Raw genomic sequence first — 22,989 nt, forward strand, 5'->3', positions numbered from 1 at the left:
TTTTGCCTGTTGAGGATAATGCTTGCCGTAGGCTTGTGGTAGATGGCTTCGACTATCTTGAGGAAAGTTCCTCCAAACCCCATTTTGGTGAGGGTTTTCATCATGAACTGATGTTGGATCTTGTCAAATGCTTTCTCTGCATCTGTTGATATGATCATATGGTTTTTATCTTTACTTTTGTTAATATGATGGATTATGTTGATTGATTTCCGAATGTTAGACCATCCTTTCATCCCTGGGATGATTCCCACTTGGTCATGATATATGATCTTTTTGATGAGTTGTTGGATCCTATTTGCTAATATTTTGTTGAGGATCTTTGCATCGGTGTTCATCAGGGATATTGGTCTATAATTTTCTTTGTTAGTGGTGTCTTTATTTGCTTTTGGTATTAGGGAGATGTATGCTTCATAGAAACTGTTTGGGAGAGTTCCTATTTTTTCAATTTCCTTTTAAAGCTTGAGGAGAACTGGCAACAGATCTTCTTTAAATGTTTGGAAGAATTCACCAGTGAAACCATCTGGGCCTGGGCTTTTGTTTTTGGAGAGATTTTTGATTACAGTTTCAATTTCCTTAACATTTATTGGTCTACTCAGGTATTCCAAGTCTTCTTTGTTCAGTCTTGGGAGATTGTAGGAATCAAGGAATTCATCTATTTCTTTTAGGTTCTCTTGTTTTGTGGCGTATAGACCTTCAAAGTAGTCTCTAATGATCTTTTGAATCTCACTGGTTTCTGTTATGATGTCCCCCCTTTCATTTCTGATTCTTCTGATAGGTCTGCTATGAATCTGAGGAATGCTCCTTTTTTTAAAAATTTATTTTATTGAATCACCATGTGGAAAGTTACAAAGTTCTCAGGCTTATGTCTCAGTTATGCAATGCTCAAACACCCGTCCTTTCACCAGTGCCCATATTCCACCACCAAAAAAAGAAAAAGAAAAAAAAACCCAGTATACCTCCCACCCTCCAACTCCCCCCACCCGCATAACTGATAAATTTCACTTCCTTTTCTCTTTACCTTGATTACATTCCATATTTAAACACAAAACTCACTATTCTTGTTGGAGTTTCAGCACAGAACTCACTATTCTTGTTGGGGTTTATCCCCCAAGAATACGGCCCTACTGACAAGGAAACATTTGATAATTAGTTTTCCACTGATGAGAATGAAGAGATATAAAGTCGCGCAACTGTAGTGGCGGTCGTGCGGTTTAGGATTTCTGTATTTTAGTAATTAATTCCAGGGAGATTTAATTTGGAAATTGCATCATTTCTCTTCCTGGAGCAGCATGGAGCAAAAGCTTAGTTCACAGTCTGGAGACATGGCTGCAAGCACTCGCTGGGACCTGAAGTAATATAGCTGGCTGTGGATCCTGGTCGTTCAGCAGCAAAGCGGCTGTGCAAAGGCATGGCCACCCGGGTCGAATCTCGGCGGAGCGCGAGGATGCTCCTTTTTATGTGATTTCCTTTTTTGACCTTGCTGCTTGCAGTATTGTGTCCCTATCCTGACATCTATCATTCTAACTATGATATGTCTTGGAGACTTTTTATTAGGGTCTCTCTTAGCTGGCACCCATCTGGATGCCTGCATTCTTCAGCTCTGGAACTTTTCAGCAATGATTTATTTAACTAACTTTTTCGTTAGGGTTATCTCCTTGTCCTTCTGGTACTCTGGTGATTCTAATGTTGTTCCTCTTGAAATCATCCCTTGTGTCTCTGATTCGCCCTAGAGCAATTTTGAGGTTTTTTCCCATTGTTTTATTGCCTGTAAACTTCCTGAAACTCATCTTCAAGCTCACTGATTCTGTCTTCGGCTGTTGCCATTTTACTGTTGAGGGCACCCACTGAGTTTTTTTATTTCATCTACCGAATCCTGTATTTGTGGCACTTCTGTGTGTAGCTTTCTAATTTTTATTGTTACTTCTTCCTCTATTTTCTTGGCTGTCTGTTCCACTGTTTCTTTCATGTCCTCCTTTAATTTACTGGATGGCTGTTCCACCGTTTCTCTGAGTTCATTGAACATCTTCAGCATTTCATCTCTGAATTCTTTGTCGGAGAGATCTATTTATGGGTACTGCCTATTGAGGCTTCTGGACTCTTTTCTTTATCCTCTCCTCGTGATGGGAATTTGCACTGTTTCTTCATGTTGTTGTGGTTGTATGAAGGTGTGATATTCCAGTTCACTGTCACTATTCCCTCTTGTTGCAAGAAAGGATTCTGGATGAGCTTGGTCAATGGCGGTTGCCTTTATCCCCTTCTAGAATACGTCCTTCCTCTCAGATGTTCTTCTGTGACTTATGAGCTGTCTCTCACGAAGCTTTTGGAAAATGTGATCTTTTATATTGGGCTTGTATAGCTTCTTGTGTTCACCAATATTTTGGGGAAATTGGAATAAACTAGTGGACTACTGGCGTAATGTGTTTGAAATAACTAGGATGTTCCTCACGGAATTGGGGTTGAAGATTGAGATGTGACTCTAGATTGCTGGGAATGGGTAGGCCATGCCCACTACTTCGGATGCCACGCCCCCTGTTGCAGAGGCCACGCCCCATGCCGTGTTGTAGGTGGGGTGACGGCTGAGGGGGGGGTCACACATCTGGGGCAGGGAGCGAGGCCGTGGTGTTGGTGAACGGGCCCAAAATATCCCAAAAATACACTTTGTATTTTCCTCTAGTATTTTTAGAGTTTATAATGTTAACTGACAATGCTTTTTTTTTTTAACCTTCAGCACAGCCAAGTACACCAAGTGGTCATTTCTCCCTCGTTTTTTGTATTTGCAGTTTAGCAAGACTGCCAATGCTTTCTTCTTGTTCATATCTATCTTACAGGTAATATTTCTGAATATGCTATTAGATTAAAACTTTGAAGTAAAATATGTAAAAGACTCATCTAATTTGAAATTGGAATTTAATGTGTGAATATATTTAAACACTGAGAATGGAATTTGATTTCAATGCTATTCATTGAGACACTGAAAGTGTGTTGAGGACTAAAAAAGATGTTGCCAGTAGATTAACTGGCTCACGCTTTATTCTGATTTATATCATTAATAAGATATTATATTATTGTAACATATATAAGCTCCCTGCCAGCTTATACATTTCTCTGGCCACAGAATTTTTCTTTTTAAATGCAAAATAATATTCCAGCTTATATGTGTATGTGTACATACATATATACACATATATAGCCACCTGTATATTATACTTTCTTTTTCTGTTCATCTATTTATGAACATTTAGATTGTTCCACACCTGGACTACTGTGAATTATGTTACTCTGAACATAGGATTGCAGATATCTCTTCAAGATTCTGGTTTAAATTATTTTGCAATATATCCAGACATGGAACTGTTAGATTATATGATAGTTTCACTTTAAATTATTTTGGCAATCTCCATACTGTTTTATATAATGACTTCTAATTTTATACTTCCAGTAGCGAACAGTGTTTCCAGTTTTTCCAGTCTGTGCTAAACTAATTTCCTTTAAAAAATAATAGCCACTCATTTTTTTTTCTTTTTGGGTCACACCCCGTGATGCACAGGGATCACTCCTTGCTCTTCACTCAGGAATTACCCCTGGTGGTGCTCAGGGGACCATATGGGATGCTGGGAATCGAACCCGGGTTGGCCGTGTGCAAGGCAAATGCCCTACCCGCTGTGCTATCGCTCCAGCCCCCCATTTGAGATAATATCTCTTTGTGATTTTGATTTGTATTTATTACTCTTGTGATTAGTGAAGTTGAACATATTTTCATGAACCTATTTGCTATTTGTATATTTTGTTTTGTCCTGGAGATTAAACCCAGGTCTCATACATGCAAAACTGATACTTTACCATTGGGTACCATACAACCCCAGTTCGTATGAGTTTAGAGGAATGTGTGTCTAATATTCCCCCATTTTAAAATTGGGTTTTCTGTATATGTTTCAGTATTGGGTGGTAAAAATTTTTTATGTGACCTTATCAAATATTGAGTTTAAAAATATTGTCATCTATTTAATGGATTATATTTAATGTGGTTGTTTCCTTTACTGTGCAGAAACTGTGTGTATGTATATTAGTTTATTATATAAGCACTTGTCTATGTTTGCTTTTGTTGTCTATGCTTCTATGCATGTTTCTAAGAAATCATTGCCAATTCCAATTCTAGGGTATTTTGACCATTTTTCTTCCAGAAATAGCATCTTTTCAAAATATTTAAATTTAAGGCCAGAGAGATAGATAGTACAAGGGTAAAACACTTGTCTTGCATGCAGTTGGCCCGATTCAATTCCTAGCACCTTATGTGGTCTCCCAAGCACTGCCAAGAGTGATTCCTGAATTCAGAGTCAGGAGTAAGCCCTGAGCATTGCTGGGTGTGGCTGCACCCTCCCCAAATCCCCAAATGTCAAAAGTAGTAAATTCAAGACTTTTCATGATCATTTTGTTCATGTTTATTTAGCTTTATTATTCTTTATTTTAAATTGATCTTTTTGTTTTTTAAAAATTTTCAATTGAGATGACATGGCTACAATAGTGTTTACATTCATGCTTATGGAATATATATTTACTGCACCTCCACCACCTCCTAAGACCTTCCACCACTGTCCTGGCATAACTTCTAGCCTTTATTTTCCTTCCTTCCCTTGACTCTAGCAACTTCATCACTATATTCAAAGTCCAAGAATTGTTGTCATTGATAACACCCAGTCCCTTGCTTTGTTTACTTATATACCATATCTGAGTGAGATCATCTGTTAGTTGTCCTTTCTCTTGACCAATTTCACTTAACACCTTAACACAATCCTTTCTGGCTCCATCCAAGTTGTGGCAAAAGGCAATATTTCATCTTTACTTATAGTTGAGAACTATTTCAAGTTGCCAGATGTATTAAAAATGTTCTTCTCCTGTGTACTAACTACCTAAACAGAAAAATTTAAAATACAAAGTCAGGTATTATTACCTTCTCCCAAAATCTGGGGAAATAGCACAGGGGTTAAGGTCCTTGCCTAGAACTCACCAACTCTGGTTTACATCTTCAGGCACCACAAACTGGTCCTCTGAGCATCTCTAGGTGTCGCTCCTGAGCACAGAGCTAGGAATAGCCCCTCAGCACCTTTTAAAGTAATTTACAAGTATTATTGGGAGCTTCAAAGAGACACTTTTTTTTTTTTTTTGCTGCACTGTGCAAAGAAATAATAAGCAATAAATAAGAAGACCAGAACTGAGAAAGAGACGTAGGAGCTTTTCTAAATCTGGAAAACTAACTGTCTAGTCTAGGACCTCATTTACTCTTGCATCCACCCCAGTCTGGAAAGCTTTAGGTCTCCTTTTTTGGACAGTTGGGAGTCATCCTACAGCATCCTACCTAGGAAACATTTTTCTTTTGGACATCCAATTTTTGCTTATCTGTCTCAAAAAGAAGTAAGATTCAGTTAGATGGCTGACTCTCTAGATTTTACTTTTGAAGATAAGTTGGTAGTGCTCAGGGCTTACTCTTGGTTCTGTACTCAGGAGTCATTCCTCGAGGTGTTTGGGGGGACTATATGTGGTGCCAGAGATCAAAATTAGATCAAGTGAGTGCAAGGCAAAATTAGGTCAGGTGCATGCAATGGCTTCTGAACTGTTGCTCTGATTCTGAAAATAAGCTGTTTCAAGAAGACTACTTAAAAAATGACATAATGACTAAAGGAGGTGGGCTAGTGACTTTTCATCATGCAATGTTTAGTATCACACTCAGGGGCTGGCTTTGATAAACTTAGTCTTTATTCTTTTATATTTAATGTGTCTATTGTTGTCCTGCCCTGGGCCAAAGAAATTAAGGATTTATCATAACATTAATAGGTAACTCTGTTTTGCAGCAAATTCCAGATGTGTCTCCAACAGGAAGATACACAACTATGTTGCCTTTGTTGGTGATTCTTATAATTTCAGGCATCAAAGAAATTATAGAAGACTATGTGAGTTTACTGTTAGTAACTTGCTTCATAATGTCTTATCAGAGATGCATTTTTGCTCTTTTTTTTTCAAACAGTTGGTTAAAACTGGTATATTTTATAAATTTGTAGCTGGTGTAATAAGTGAATTCAAATGTTGAGGTTCCAAGTTTTATATTGCATATATGTATGTGGCTAGAAAGATTGCTAGCAAGATAGATGTTACAAATAACTATATGCTAAGAGCTGTGATGATAGTATCTGATAGTATCTTGAGGAATATAATTCAACTGGAGGTGAAAATACTAAATGTCTAAAAAGGGCTGTGCATATGAATTGTGTTATGAATTTATCACTTAATAGGACAATTTTTAGTGGCTGTGCTGATTTTAATAGGAAGGGAAAAGAAGAGGGATGTTTACTATTTTTTGTTTGCTTGGTTACTACCTGACCTGATGGGGTCATTTTAGTTGAGTTCCTTATTTACAGTCCTAATACTTACTAAAATTGATAGCTATTGTTATCCATATGCTACTATCTAATCCTATCTTTCTTGTTTGTTTATTTGTTTGTTTTTGGACCACACCTCATGTTGCTCAGAGCTTACTCCTAGCTCTGTGCTCCAGGATCACTCCTGGAGGAATGGAGGTGGGATGGGAAGGGACCATGCAGGGTACCAGAAATCAAACTGGGTTGGTTGCATGCAAGGTAGGCTACCTACCGGCTGTACTATTGCTTTGGCCCTAATCCTACCATCTTGTAAAAACAAGGTCATCTACAAAGTCCATTCATTGACATTTTATAGGTTTACAATATGAAAGAATATCGATCATAATCAGGAGACTTTGGTTAAGTTGGGACAAAATTAAATATTGCTTATTGGGTCCTTAGTTTTTCTGCTATACCCTTATACTTATTACAAACAAATTACAGTATGCTGACACCTCAGATGTACTTTACTATGAAGTAGGCTCTGAGCTATACATGATTGTATTTGTATTCTTGTGGGTGTTTGTGAATTCATTTAAACTGAGGCATGGCAGAATTGGAATATCAAGCAAAACAAACTGACTCCAGGGGCTAGACACTTGGCATTTGGCTACATTGCCTCTCTTTGGTTACATCTGTGTTTAGGAAGTCAAACAATATTGAAATCAATTACAAAGAGCTTTGCAATTAGGTTTGCTACCTCTATTCTTAAATCTATTATGACTTATATTATGATGAGTTATTCTTTTTTGAACTTTTGATATAATGTATTTTTTTTACAACAGAAAAGACATCTGGCAGACGAAATAATTAACACAAAGACAACAACAAGTAAGATAGTCTTTATATTCCTTATAAGAAAATACCCAGATTCACCAAGTAATATATTTTGTAATATATTTTGTAGTATTTTATTATTTATGCAAATATAGAAACAAAGAAAAAATGAAATTTTAAATTAGTTAGATATTAACATATAGAAATATAATATAGAAAATATGACATTATATTTTATATTCATTATATATTAGCACATAGAGACTCAATTTTTATATGTTAGGAGCAATAATTATGTTAATTAGAATAAAAGAAAATTAGCAAAAAGGGTGGAATATCTAGCATATGAAGACTTCATGTATTCACCAAAAAATTAGAATATTTAGTATTCTCTCTTAGTCCAGGTTTTAATATGTGCTGACTTTGCAGGTTGATTACAAATATATTGCTTTTAAGGCTATTAGCATAGTCAGCATTTTGGTATGTAAAAGCAAAGTTTTCTACGTAAGACTAGAAATGGTTTAATACATGTAGGATGGATTTATCCATCCATCTATCCAATTTTTCTGTCTTTACACTATGTTGTAAATATTACATTCAAGTATATTTATTGTTTATTTTGTTTTAGTTCATATGAAAACTATGTACATAGTCTTCTAGGTTATATAAAAGCTAAATTAACAAAGAGAATACTTTATAAAGAAGCACTCAAGGTTTGGGGAATATTTTTATTATTTATATACATATTTATATATAATATATTGTATATATTATATGTTTATATATATTTATGTATTTATTATTATATATCTTTGCCTAATGCAGTCAAACAATATATAGTTATCTATATTTCAGTATTACGACAGAAGAAATGGCAGATATGCAGGTGGGAAAAGGTAAGAATATATTTTAGCTTTGAATATGGTAATAAACACTTTCCAAATTTAAAGTTACAAGTTTTTATTTATGAAATACACACACACATTTGTTTTTTGTTTTTTTTGGGCACATCCAGTGGTCCTCGGCTTTCTCCTGGCTCTGCACTCAGGGATCACTCCTTAAGGTTCTCAGAGGACCAAAATCTGCTCTCAGCTATTGAGTTCTCTCTTTAGCCCCTCTGTAGAATGTCCAAAGTAATGCTTCACAAACTTGCTGAGGTTATAAGACATGGTTTTTAATAACTAATACCTTAGGGTATGTGATCATGTTTATTTGCCCTTGGAATAGAAATTAAGGGCATACTTAGGCTAGGTACTGATTTGTCCTCATCATCAAATAATTAATGGTCAATGTTAAATTCTTTTGAATGGATTCAGGATTGTTTTAATTTTGAAGATTCACCAGTATATTTTTACCCCGTGAGAGATAAAACTGGTGGATACATTGATTGAGATTTTCTCCTCTTGTTGGAATTTTGAGAAAAAAGAAAACATTGAGAGATAGTACTACCTTTTTAATGGCAGAGAAGAACAAAGGCACCATGGTGAGCTTCTTACTGAGCAGAAGGGTCAGAAAGAGTAATTTTAATTTATTCCCAATCTCTTCCACTGGGAGAACAAGTGGATTAATTAGAGCCTGAGCCCAGAATTCTTGTCTCTCTGGACCTTTCTGTGCCATGTGCACCCAAATGGCATACTTAATTTTTATTCTATTATTTAATTTTTGGTACCAGGGAGAGAACCCTGGGCCTCACTTAAGTGCTCTATTACCAAGCTACAACCCCAGCCTAGTGGAGCTCTTTATATGTCTGATACTTTAGAAAAGGACAATTGAGTTATTTTGGGGGTCCAGTGGATAATTGAAGGAAAAGACTGTTTTTAAGAGATGTGATGGTATTGGTTGCCCCCAATCCCATGTCCCCGAGTAAAATGATACCTCTGTGCTCTTTCTCCTTGTAACAAAGGTAGAAGTTGGAGATATTATGAAGGTCACGAATGAGCAGTTCCTTCCAGCAGACATTGTCGTGATTTCTACCAGGTTGGTTCTGTTGATGGGCATGTAAGAAATCTTTTCTGTGAATTAAAAATTTTAAGAAAACCGAAGGGTGTTGTTATCTCACTACTTTTACCATCCTATTCTCTATGTTGTAGAGGAATGGCTGCACACCTTTCCTGTAAAGCGACAGAGAATAAATATTCTCAGTGTTTTGGGTCATTTCAATTCTTTGAATATCTGTTGTAGATATTCAAATCCGCCTTTAGAGCACAAGAAACAGCAAATGAGTTTGTTTAATTTCCAATAACATTTTAAAAATCACTAACAATTAAAAAAATAAAATAAAATCCACAGAATCTATGGAACTTGGATAGGAGGAAGGAAAGATGATGTTGGAGCATTCTTGTAAACCCTAACTCACTTTGTCCTAAGCACTTAGACTCCTCCATAATTAGGGAACAGGAAGAGAGATGGGGGGATGGCATGGGTCTTCAATATAGCATAGTCTGTAGTACAAATTACTCTCCTGGAGGAGACTGCTAGACTCAAATAGCACACTCATTCCATTCAGAACATCTGAAAGAAATATACTTTGTTTCTCTCATTTTAAAAAAGAAAGAAAATGAGACAAAAGATGATCATTAAGCCAAGAAGTTTTGGGGCACTCTTTGGTGGGAGTGGTACAGTACATTAATCCTAAAGTATTAATGTTATTACAAACTATGGTGCCTCAATAAAATAATTTTTAAAAAACCCAAAAAAATCACTAACAATTTTTATTCCTTAATTTAACATCGGGGAAAAAAAGTCAGAACTACTTATTGATTAGATAACAAAGCTCCAGTATTAAAATCAATGTTTAAAAATCATTTTTTTCCTTTTGCTTTTTGGGTCACACCCAGCGATGCTCAGGGGTTACTCCCGGCTCTGCACTCAGGAATTACTCGTGGCGGTGCTGGAGGACCATATGGGATGCCGGGAATTGACCCCAGGTCGGCCACATGCAAGGCAAATGCCCTACCTGTTGTGCTATTGCTCCGGCCCCTAAAAATCATTTTTTTAAATGTGAAAATTTTTATATATTGTCACGGGATTAATCCTTGTCTAAAAATTTATTAAGCTGTTTGTTGCTAGTTGGGCCTTCTGTGTTGTTGCTCTTGTTTGCTGAGTTTATTTGGCTTCAATGTTTCCCATATAATTTGGTGTGCTCCTACTGGGATTTTAGTATTGAGAAATTAGGAGGTGTTGTATGACCACACATGAGACAGAGCAGTCCAGAGGCTGCAGGATGAGTTCATATGGTGGTGGCTGTGGACGGGTAGGCGTGGCTGCCAGGGCTTCAGGGAAGTAAGGAGTTGGGACGATGCTACTGGCCCCCACTTGGAGAAGACCCCAGTGTTCTCAGCCCTACTCATAGTATTTTCTTTAGCTTGAATACTCTGGGGTCTGATATAAGTATGGCCACCCCTGCTTCTACTTTTATTCTGTAATTAGCTTGTACAATTGTTTTCCAGCTTTTAACTCTAAGCCTGGGCTTACCATGAGAGTTAAAGTGTGTCTCTTCTAAGAAACAGAAAGGTAGATTTTGTTTCTTGACCCATCCAGACACTCTGTGATTTTATGGGGGTATTCATGTCACTGCAGAGAAATTACTGATAGGAAGAAATTTGTGGCAATGTGTCCATGAGGTGTTTGTTTGCTACTGCTGTTTGTTCTTTGCTTTTTTTGTTGTTTTGGTTTTTTGGTCACACATGAAGATACTCAGGGATTACTCCTGGCAGTGCTCAGGGGACCATGGAATGCTGGAAATCAAACTTGGGTTGGCCACATATTATTTCTTTAACTAGCTTTTCTTCCTTTCTTCCTTTTTTCCCCCCTCCTGAAATTCCTAGGATTCTAAAATTATTTCCCCCCTGATATTTCAGTAATATCCTGAATATTCCTTCATTTTTTTCTCATTCTGTTTTCTATTGTCTTTTTTATTTTATTTTATTTTATTTTGCTGGTGCTGGTTATTGTATCATTGAATCCACTGGTTTGGTGTTTATCTTCTTCATTCTGCAACTGACACTTGCAACTATATCTTTAGTTCCTTTACTTCTATTTGAGCTCTTTCCTTTTTCCATAAGTATCTCACTGCTGGTTCATACCTGACTGTCCAATGGCCTCTGGAAGATGGTGGACACCGAACGCCAGGGGGAATAAGTGGAAGGACTATACCTCTTCCCACCTGGGATGACCCAGCACCGGTAACCTAATGGGGAGTCCGGACGCATTTCTGCCAAAAGTCGCTGGGTTCCGAGATTTGTTTATGAATCTCTGGGATCATGGCCGTTAAGCAGCTTAATCAGCAGCCAGAAGGGCCGTTCATGGGCGGCGACTCCAGGTCTTGGTGGGGTGGGAGAGGATATGTAGTTGATTTTTTGTAGTTGTTTTCTGTAGTTGATTTTTTTGTAGTTGATATTTTTGTAGTCGATTTTTACCCTGCATTTGTTATCTTAAAAGATGCTTTATATGATTTCTATCTTTATTATTTTATGAACCTGTTTTTTCCTTCAGCAAGTAATCTATCTCTGGAAATGTTCCATGTGCATTGAGGAGGAATGTGCATCCAGCTTTGGGGGTCATGTAAATCTCTATAAATGTCCATTAAGTCCAGCTCTTCTAATCCTCCATTAGGGTTCCTGTTCCTTTATTTATTTTCTATATAATTGATATTTCCAATGATAACAGTAAGGTATTAGAGTCTCCTAGTACTATTCGTTTTTGTTAGCATTTCTCCTTAGGTCTATTAATAGTTGCTTTATAACTTTTTATGCTCCTTTATTTGGTGCAAGTATGTTTTAATCGGTGTTAAGTTCTCTTGATCATTATATATTATAATGTTTATCCTTGTCTGTTATTAGTCTTTTAAATTTTTAAATCTTTTTTTTTCAGATATAAGTATGGCTGTCTCTGCTTTTTTCAGGCTGCCATTTGCCTGTATGATTGATTTGCTCTGAGTTTGTTATCACTGAAGTTGAGTGGATCTCCTTAAGCAGAAGATTGAATTTTATATCCTGATCCATCTGTTTACTCTGTGTCTTCTGATTGCTGAGTTTAGTCTGCTGAAATTGACATGAATTTTGACAGAAAGAACTCTTTGAAATGTTTTTATGTGGGGTTTGGTATTATTATTATTATTATTATTGTTATTATTATTATTTTGCAATTTGTCTTTGTTTCTTTATCCTTCTCACATTATCTTCTCTCTTCTGGTTATCTTTCTGTTGAGTTGGGATCAGCTTCCATTTACCATTTTCCCCTCTCAGTACTTTTGACTTGAGATTGCCGTGAAATGCACATCCAAATTTCCAGTCTGAGTGGGGTCGCTTTGTTTTTTTATAGAAGACCCTTTAGTATTTCTTACAGAGCTAGTCTAGTTGCTATATATTCCTTTAACTTCTGTTAGTCTAGAAAATTGTTATTACTTCTCTGAATCTGCACGAAAACCTAGTTAGGCTATTTTTGGTTGTAAGTATTTTTCATTCAACTCCTTAGGTATATCACACAGACCCTTCCGGCTCATAGGTTTTTAATTCATAGCTCTGCTGTGAGTCTGATGGAGGTTCCCTTGTTTGTAAGTTTTTGCTCTTCTCTTGTGTTTTTTAAAAAATTATCTCTTTCACTCATTGATTTTGCTCAAGTGGACCCCAGTAACGTCTCCATTGTGAGACTTGCTGTTACTGTTTTTTGGCATATTGAATATTCCACGGGTAGCTTGCCAGGCTCCGCCATTTGGGCGAGATACTCTCAATAACTTGCCGGGCTCTCCAAGAGGGACAGAGGAATTGAACCCAGGTCGGCCACATGTGAGGCAAACGTCCTACCGGCTGTACTATCATTCCAACACTCATAACATTTTAATTATGATGTGTTGTGCTGTGTGTAACTCTTTGATGTTCTTGGATATGATATGTGGCTCCTCGGTTGAGGTTTTCTTAGTCATTATTTCTTCCACCAGTAATTCTTCCTCTTTTTTCTTTCTTTTTTGGGAAACTCCAATGATGGAAATGCCATTACATAAATGTGCTTTATTTTTTATAGTTTAAAATTGTCTATAGTTTAATAGTATAATTTACAGTATAATTTATAATTTATAGTATAATTTAAAAAAATTTTGTAGTTTAAAAAACAAAATTATTATTATTTTTTTGTGGTACTTGAAATGTAACCCTGGTCCTCACAATTGCAAGGGAAGAGTTTTATTATTGAGTCACATTCCTTGCCTGAATTAGAAAAAAAAATTGTTTTAAACAACTATGTTGTCTTAAGGTTTTGGTTAATTATTTTTTGTTTTTGTTGTTTGTTATTGGGGCCACACCTGGCAGTGCTCAGGGCTTATACTTGGCTGGGATAACTCCTGGCAGATGTGGGGAACCATATGCGGTGCTGGGGGTGAAAGCCAGGTTGTCTGTGTGCAAGGTTGTCTGTGTGCAAGGCAAGCTCTCTGCACAATATACTATCTCTCTGGTCCTAATTGTTTAAGTTTTGAAAAAATTGATTCTCTTTTGTTTGTTTGTTTTGAGCCACACCCAGCAGTGCTCAAGGGTTATTCTTGGGTCTGTACTCAGGAATTATTTCTGGGGTGCTCAGGGGATGATATGGGATGTTCAGTATCAAACCCAGGTCTATTACATGCAAGGCAGACACCCTACTCACTGTACTATTGTTCCAGCCTCTGAAAAATATTGATTCTAATACCGTTGCCATTTTTCTCATTGTTTTTGTAGAGGAACAAGTTTTGGGAAGTTCTTTCTTTGTCGTCATACTGGCATCTGCAAAGAGCTTTATTTTTAACTCAGAGCAATATGGTCTTGACTAGAAAAATTAATATAAATTGTGTTAAACTTGATAATTAGATTAATGCAATAGAATAAAATGAAATAATTTAATTTGAAGCCAAACTTTAATAACAATATTTTAATTCTTTGTGGCTTATCTCTTTAAATGATGTGTTTACATAAGTGAGTTGCATTTGGCATTGACTAAAATCTGGCCAGTTTCTTGATTCAGTGCCTTAACATTTGAATCCCCTAAGGAAAGCTTCAACTGTAATATTTGTCTAAGGGGTCTGCTTTGCCTAGAGTTGTGCAGAAAGATTTATCCTAATTAAAAAGAACTTGGACTCTTGTAAACTATAACATACCCATTTAGGAAAATCAAGGTAATTAAAAAAAATTGACCTCATATTTAATTCTGGTCTTTTCTGAGCTACATAATGTCTTCAGTTCATCCTTAGTCATTTCTTTTGAGGGGTTAAAGAGTAACTGCTCATATCTAGAGGGGTGAAAACTTCTAGAGAGTCATTTGGCAAGATGAATTTTATGCTGGTAAGATAAAATTGGTAAGATAAAATTGGTAATGTCTCTGTACACGTAGTTATAGTAGAGTTCTTCAAGTTCATCAAGTTCTTCAATTTTGAAGAACAGTTACTGATGTAGGTTGCATTTCATAGTTATATTAATGAGAAATTAATTATGTGTTGTGAGAGATATTAATTCATATATTTTTAAAAATTTTCCTTAGTGAACCTCAGTCAACTTGTTATGTTGCAACATCTAATCTAGATGGAGAGACAAATCTAAAAATACGACAGGTAAAGAAAGATGCCAAGATCTTCTCAAACATACCTCTCCCCCCTCCCTGCTTTTTTCTGCTTTTGAGTCACATCCTATTGTGCTTAGAGTAACTCATGGTAGTTCTTGGGGCATATTATGGAATACCAGAGATCAAACCCAGGTTGACCTTGTACCAGGCAAGAGCCTTACCTGCTGTACTATATCTGAGTACCAACAAATACCTTTTAGATCCTAAATTTAAAGCCACAATGTCAGATTTTATGAAGTACTACTAATTGGATTTTTAAAAAAAATTTTATTGTATCACTGTGAGATAGTTACAAGCTTTTATGTTTGGGTTACAATCACACAATGATCAAACACCCATCCTTCCACCAGTACACATTCCCCACTACCAATATCCCGGGTATAGCCCCCACCCTTCTTTGCCCTTCTGCAAGGGCAAACATTTACAGATATTTGCCTATCTATGCTAATCTAACCAGGACAGTCTTTTACATGCAAAGGGAACAAGTGGCTGTTGGTAAAGAAATCTAAGAAATAGATTTATCTCAAAGGAGTCCTCCCTGGGAGAAGTTGCAAATACTAGATCAATTACAGGCTCTCTCACCTAAGGGGCTTGCCCCAGGGTACTGGCTTTCCAGGAACTAAAGTTTGCATAAACCTCTTCAGCCCCTCTCCTCGGTCACCATAACTCATCTTTTAAACTAAGGGTTTCTAGAAGTGATTCTAAATCCAACAATGTCCATGCTTAGTAGAGAAAAAGCCAAAAGCCAGTATATGTGTATGTGTGTGTGTGTACACACACATATATGTATGTGTACATATATGTGTGTGTACACACACACAAATACCCCAATGAAAGCCTGATTTATCTAGTCAAGGATTAGGAAGGGCAATCTAGCAAATGGAAAATAATTTTGGGACAATGGTCATTGTACTCATCAAACACCATAATAATAATAAGACAGTGGCCCTGCTTTACCCATACTAGAAAAATATTAAAAGAGAAGAGCCTATACTTTCAACTATGCCAAGCTGAACTGTGCCAACTCAAGTCCCTCATCAGAATGGTATAAGAGAAAATCAAATGGAACCCAGGTTTCCATTCTACAATAAGGATGGTAATGAGTCCTACCCCTCTCTACAGTGTTAGAGGACATCAGGTGGACACAGTAAACACTCCAACCTCTCCCATTTAGTGAGGACTTCAGGGCAGCCAGAACTCCCTCTGTGCCAAATGAAAGCATGTCCTCAAGTTTAATAGGGTAAAGTGTACAGGCAACGTGTACTTTTATCTTCTGCCTTGCATTAAAATAAATAGCCACTTTTCTCTATCAGAGTAGTATCAGAGAAAGTTATTTAGCTCAGAGTATTTTTTTATTGATGTAAAAAATTATCTAAATAGACATAGAAAAACATTCAATATAAGTGGAACATTAATTTATTATTGAAAACTGTATAAAAATTCTTAGCAAGTTAGGAACAAACAAGTCTTTAATTTGGTAGAGGGCAACCATAGCTCCATCAGTGAATGCTCAGGTTTTTTGTCTTTTAAAGAAGGTTCTTGCACAATTGGTTTCAAGGCTATGAGTTTTCTAAACTGTTGTCTGTCCCTGAAGCTCTGTATCATTTCTTCAAATCTGATTTATCATCTAGCTGGATTGAGTGTTCTTGGTGAAGAATTTATTTCATTGAGTCTTTGTACTATATTCCTTCTTTCTCTTCTCACTTGTAGTATCTCATTTGATTGATCTACTGGGAATCTTGTGGATTTTCCTTTGTATTAAACTCCTTTTGTTTTTTATCTTACTACTTTCAGTATTTTGTTCCTATCTTTGGTGTTTTTATTATTCTGACTGTAATTAGATCTTGTAGTTTTTCCATTTGGGTCTATTTTCACTGGAATACTTCTGGCCTCATGGATCTGGGTGCTTGTAATCCTCAACTGGGGGGAGTTCTTATCTATACAGTTCTTGATTCCCATAGTGGTTTTTTAAACTTGCCTTCTCATTCTTCAGGAACACTGATAATTTTTATATTGTTCCTCTTGAAGTCATCTATAATTCTCCACTTGGGTATTCATTTGCTTTCATATTTTTTCTATATAGAACATCCTAGAAGATGCTAGTTTTTATTTAGATGTTTCCCATTTTGGAGCTTCTCAATTTTTTCCCTCAACTGTTATTCTACTGCTCAGATCTTCTATCAAGCTTTTGTTTTTTTTTAAATTTTTTATTTTTAATTAGTTTATTTTTTTATTGAATCACCATGTGAAAAGTTACAAAGCTTTCAGGTTTAAAGTCTCAGTTATACAATGCTTGAACACCCATCCCTTCACCCGTGCACATATTCCACCACCAAGAATCACAGTATACCTCCCCCCTCCCCCCCACCTCCCCAGTCCCCTACCCCGCCTGTGTAACTGATAAATTTCACTTTACTTTCACTTTACTTTGATTATATTCAATATTTCAACAAAAAACTCACTATTATTGTTTGGAGAGTCTCCCCCCTAAAGTCGGACCTGCTGAAAAGAAAGCATTTGATAATTTGTTTTCCATTGCTGAGAATGAAGAGATATGAGGTTGAGTGGCCGCACTAGCGGCCGCACGGTTTTGGATTTCTGTATTTTAGTATTTTAGTAACTAAGTCCAGAGAAATATATGCCAGAAATTACATCATTGCATGCTTGTACCTCTCAGCTGCTTTATATTCCACATATGAGTGCAGTGTTTCTATGTCTGTCTCTTTCTTTCTGACTCATTTCACTCAGCATGATACTTTCCATGTTGATACACTTATATGCAAATTTCATGACTTCATGTTTTCTGACAGCTACATAGTATCCCATTGTGTAGATGTACCAGAGTTTCTTTAATCAGTCATCTGTTTTGGGGCACTCTGGTTTTTTCCAGATTGTGGCTATTGTAAACAGTGCTGCAGTGAACATAGAAATGCAGATGTCATCTCTATTATACCTTTTTGCCTCTCTGGGATATATTCCCAGGAGTGGTATTCCAGGAGTCAAATGGAAGCTCAATTTCTAATTTTTTGAGAATCGTCCATATTGTTTTCCAAAAGGGCTGAACCAGTCAGCATTCCCACCAACAGTGAAGGAGAGTCTCTTTCTCCCCACATCCACGCCAACACTGGTTGCTTTTGTTTTTTGGGATGTGGGCCAGTCTCTGTGGTGTGAGATGGTATCTCATTGTTGTTTTGATCTGCATCTCCCTGTTGACTAGTGATGTTGAACATTTTCTCATGTGCCTCTCAGTCATTCGGATTTCTTCTTTGGGAAAGTTTTTGTTCATTTCATCACCCCATTTTTTGATCGGGTTGGCAGTTTTTTTTCTTGTGGAGTTCAACCAGTGCATTGTATATCCTTGATATCAACCCTTTATCGGATGGGTACTGCGTAAATATCCTTTCCCATTCTGTAGACTGTCTTTGTATTTTGGTCACTGTTTCTTTTGAGGTGCAGAAGTTTCTTAGTTTGAGTAGTCCCATTCATTTATCTTTGTTTTCACTTGCTTGGCCAGTGGCGTGTCAGCTTTGAAGATACTGTTGGCTTCAATGTCATGGAGGGTTTTGCCGACCTTGTCTTCAATGTATCTTAGGGATTCTGGTCTGATGTTGAGGTCTTTAATCCATTTTGATCTGGCTTTTGTACATGGTGATAGGTGGAGGTCTAAGTCCATTTTTTTGCATGTAGCTGTCCAGTTTTGCCAGCACAATTTGTTAAACATGCTTTCCTTGCTGCACTTCACATTTCTTGCTCCCTTATCAAAGATTAGATGAGCATATATTTGGGGGTGTGTGTCAGAGTGTTCAACCCTGTTCCATTGGTCTGCAGATCTGCCTTTGTTCCAGTACCAAGCTGTTTTAATTACTACCGCTTTGTAGTAGAGTTTGAAGTTAGGGAGGTTGATTCCTCCCATTTTTTTCCCCCTAAGAATTGCTTTAGCTTATTGTGGGGGCTTATTGTTCCATATGAATTTCAGGAGTGCTTGCTCCATTTCTTTGAAGAATGTCAAGGGTATCTCTATAGGGATCACATTGAATTTGTACAATGCTTACTATCAAGCTTTTAAAACATCATTCACTATGCTCTTTATTTCTAACCTTTTTTTGTTTGTTTTGAGACTACATCCAGTGATGCTCAGGGGTTACTCCTGGCTCTGCACTCAGGAATTATTCCAGGTGGAGCTTGGGGGACCCCTATGGATGCAAGGCAAATGTCATACCCATTGTATTATTGCTCTGACCTCTCATTTCTGTCACTTCTGATTATGGTTTTCTCATTTCTGTTCCCACACTTGCTTGTGCTCTACTGATACTTCATGCCATCATTCCTTTGAACTCATGGTGTCATTAAAGTTATTCTATGAGAGTTTACAGGCTGGTTGGTAGTGGTAGAGATTTTCATGTTATTATTTTCACTCTTTGAGCTTAGTGGACTTCTATGTGGCTTATCCACTGTGTTTGCTGTGTTCCTGTCATGCTGAGGGTCAATCTTTGTAGTTAACCCCACTGGAAGTTTCTGAGGGATTAGGTGGGGTTGTTGTTCATTCCTTCCCTGCTGGTCTTCACCCAATGATAGGAATGCAGTATGAGGTATAATGAATAGAGCTGTTGGCTACAAGACTTAATTTATAGGAGAGGGCCTGCTGAGATGGAAGATGTCAGGTGTGGAGGCTGCCAGGATCCAGCTGGAAGGGAGCGGAATCTTTCTCTGTTTCCAGAAAGACCCTGAGGATGTCAGCTTCATCTGCAAAGATAGATGAAAATGCCGAGGGTCTGAGACATGGAGGTGGGCCTGTTGATATGATAGAATTTAATTTTAGTTTTCTTGAGAATAGTCCATATTGTCCAATAGAGACCAAACCATTCAACATTCCTACAGTGAATAAGGGTTCCTCTTCCCCTACATGTATACTAGCACTAGTTGCTTTTAGTCTTTTTCATGTGTGTCCATCTCTCCTCACTATTGTGAGGTGATATCTCATTGTTCTTTTTATTTGCATTTTCCTGATGATAAGTGATGCAGAGCATTTTTCCATATACATATTGGTCATCTGTCTGTATATCTTTTTCTTATTTTTCTACTTTTTAATTTTTTTGGTTTGTGTGTGTGGTTTTTTTTGGTCACACTTAGCATTGCTCAAGTCTCACTACTGCCTCTATGCTTAGATATGACTCCTTGAGGGATCATAAAGGGTGCTGGAGATTAAACCCAGGTTGGACATGTGCAAGGCAAGCACCCCATGTTATTATTCTGGACACTTTTTTACTTTTCAATAATTTTTTTTTTTTTTTTGCAACTGAAGAAAACTTTTATTATGTCTATGTACAGACTGGCCCACCTGGACTACGGGGACCATAGCTCAGCCCAATTTGGTGGCAAGTTCTTTAGCCTTGGCCTTTTCCAGTTTGGTGGTGTGTGCCACAGACTTTGGATCCAAAATGTTGCCACCCCAGTGCCGCCGAATCTCATCATATCCATCATTGTAATTGGTCCTGATGGCTTCCACCAGCTTAGCCAGAGCGCCTTTGTCTTCCGAGTTGACCTGTGTGAAAGCCACGGCGGTGCAGGTCTTCCTGTGGACCAGGCGGCCGAGGTGGGCCTTGCCCTTGATGATGCAGTAGGGCACCCCCATCTTCCGGCACAGGGTGGGCAGAAGGACCACCAGCTCAATGGGATCCACGTCATGCGCGATCACCACCAGCTGAGCCTTTTTGTTCTCCACGAGCGTGGTGACAGTATTGACCCCAGCTCGAAGCACGGGGGGCCGCTTGGTGGGAACATCGCCCTTGCCGGTCGCCTTCTTCTTGGCGCGGGCCAGCAGCCGCTGCTTCTTCTCCGGCTTCGTCTCGGGCCAGTACTTATATGCCAGCTTGAGAAGCTGCGTGGCCGTCTGCGGGTCCAGCGCCTGCGTGAACTGGATGGCGGGGTGGGGGGGAGGACACCTTGAGTCGCTTGTACAGGATGGCGTGCCCGAGCTGCAGGCGGATGTAGCTCGGCCACTTGACGAAGCGGGTCAGTCCCGCTTGGGCTGGATGTCCTGGCTGATACCGAAGTTCTTGGGCCGCTTCTCGAACAGGGGGTTCACCACTTTCTTCCCCTTGGCCTTCTTTCCTTTTGGCCTCTTGGGCAGCTGCAGAAGACTTCTCAGTAAATTTTCTATTTCCAACTCCAGTAAGGTAGAAATTATATATAAAATATAATTCTGAGAGAAGTCACTTTAAAAAGCTTTATAAAAGGAAAGATTGAGAGACACTATCAATAAATTAAAATGAAATTCTAAAAAACGTTACTCACAGGTAGGTTGGGCAAAGAAAAGAATGAAAACTCAGAGAGAACAGGCAGACAAAACAAAAATTAAACATATGATTTTAATATCACATTACATGTCAGATCAAACTATTATTCAGTGGATTAAAAAGCAGGACCCAGGGGACCAGGAAGAGCTTAGAGTGAGAGCATCTGCCTTGTAAGTAAGTGGCCACAAATTCAAGTTCAATTCCTGGCCCCATTCCACTAACCTTAGTGAGATACCAGAAACTCTTTTGTTTGGATCCCCAATGCCACGACCAAGTGTGTAGTCTCTGGTAACACATCATCACAAAAAATTAAACCTAAAAAGAGAATGTAAACTTAAATTAAAAATTAACTACAGAGTGATTGAACTAAGTCTTGTCTACATGAAATACTTAAAATATAATGTTTTAAGCATATAGAAAGTAAAATTGTTATGAAAAGATCAATCCATGAGTGACAAAATTATCCAAAAACAAGACCGTTATGTAAAGAAAAAAAAGTTGCTCCACCAATAGGGTTAGTAATATTAGTAAGTATGTATCATAAAATTGAGTAGTAAAGTATATAAAGCTAAAATGAATAGTATTTAAGGAGGACACACACATGTATTATTTCAAAAATATAGTTAGAATTTTAATAGTCCTTTATTATAGTATAATGTTATAGAAAACCAACCAAAACCATAAACATTTGGAATAAAAAATTTAAATAGCCCTGTACATACTAAAAAAATTAAATTTATAATTGAAAACAAATTTGAAACAGAAAACTAGTTTCTGTTTGCCAGTCAACATAGAAATGCTGCTAAACATTTCATTCACAAGTATGTTCTAGCTGTGACATATACTTTTTTATAAATTTAATTTGGCTTCAAACCCTTATATTTGAATCTTCATAAAATTTTAAATCTAGAATGCATGTTAAACCAATTACTAATTTGCCTCAGCATTATGAGACAAATGTGGTAATTATTAATATGGCAAGTTTTTTTCTTCCTTTATTTATCAATATATCACTTTTGAGCATGTGGGTTTGTTTTGGCTAGTAATATTTCCTCTTCTAGAAACTATGTTCATGTTGCTTTGTTCATTTTTCTACTGGAGTATTTACTTATAGGATGAATTTATTTATATTTCATATTCTTCATCCAGTTATTGCCAGTGTTTTCTATATTAGCAACTTGCTCCTATATTTACTTTAATCTTTTTTATGGAATGATAAAAGTTCATCTTGGTATGAGGATGTGAGGTGCTATCTTTTGATTTTTGATTCGCACTTTCCTGATAATTAGTACTGATAAGCACTTTTATCAGTACTAATAAAGTACCAATTTGGAGTCACCTCTCCAAACAACCAAACAACTCGCTCTAATACCAATGACCATTGATTCTTGTTTTCTTGAAGATAATTTGACTCATTTCTCTGTAGGATTGCTGTCATATTGGAATGAGGCATTCTTTTAATTTTAATTTTTTTTTGTTGAATCATTGTTAGATAGACCATTACAAAGTTATTCAAGATTCGGTTTCAGTCATACAATGTTCCAACACCATCTCTCCACCAGTGTAGATTTCCCACCACAAATGCCCCCAGTTTTCCTCCCCTGACCCTGCAATCACCCCCTCTCTGTCTCTGTGGCAGGCACTTTTCTTCTTTCTCCCTCTCTCTCTCTCCTTTTGTGCGTTGTGATTTGCAATACAGGTACTAAGAGGCCCAGCATCGTGTTTGTTCAGAGCATTCAGTATTTTTATTGGGAAGGCACAGCTGGAGTAGCCTAAGCTGGTTGCTCATGGCGGGAACCTGGGGCACTACAGCAGTTTCAGGCACCAGGCTGGCCTAGAGAGTGCTTTTTTTTAAAAAAAAAAAAGAATTGACACTTACATTCATTCCTGCAAAATTATGGAGAATTTCTGTGCCATTGTGC

General features: G+C 37.3%; 1 protein-coding gene and 1 pseudogene across 1 annotated transcript in view; one reads left to right on the top strand and one right to left on the bottom strand.

The window, feature by feature from the left end:
• The first annotated feature begins 2,501 nt into the window (after positions 1-2,501).
• LOC101547660 (phospholipid-transporting ATPase IB-like) overlaps positions 2,502-22,989 on the top strand; it is a 151,961-nt gene continuing 131,473 nt past the window's right edge. Inside the window, exons 1-7 of the mRNA XM_055127367.1 lie at positions 2,502-2,560; positions 2,729-2,828; positions 5,847-5,945; positions 7,196-7,241; positions 8,043-8,083; positions 9,091-9,164; positions 14,691-14,760. Coding sequence (XP_054983342.1) covers positions 2,502-2,560; positions 2,729-2,828; positions 5,847-5,945; positions 7,196-7,241; positions 8,043-8,083; positions 9,091-9,164; positions 14,691-14,760 — 489 coding nt within the window. The remainder of the gene's footprint in view (positions 2,561-2,728; positions 2,829-5,846; positions 5,946-7,195; positions 7,242-8,042; positions 8,084-9,090; positions 9,165-14,690; positions 14,761-22,989) is intronic.
• On the bottom strand, positions 20,131-22,952 carry LOC129400836 (60S ribosomal protein L7a-like; annotated as a pseudogene).

Source organism: Sorex araneus, chromosome 1 (assembly GCF_027595985.1).
Source record: "Sorex araneus isolate mSorAra2 chromosome 1, mSorAra2.pri, whole genome shotgun sequence".
In the NCBI taxonomy this organism is placed as follows: Eukaryota; Metazoa; Chordata; class Mammalia; order Eulipotyphla; family Soricidae; genus Sorex; species Sorex araneus.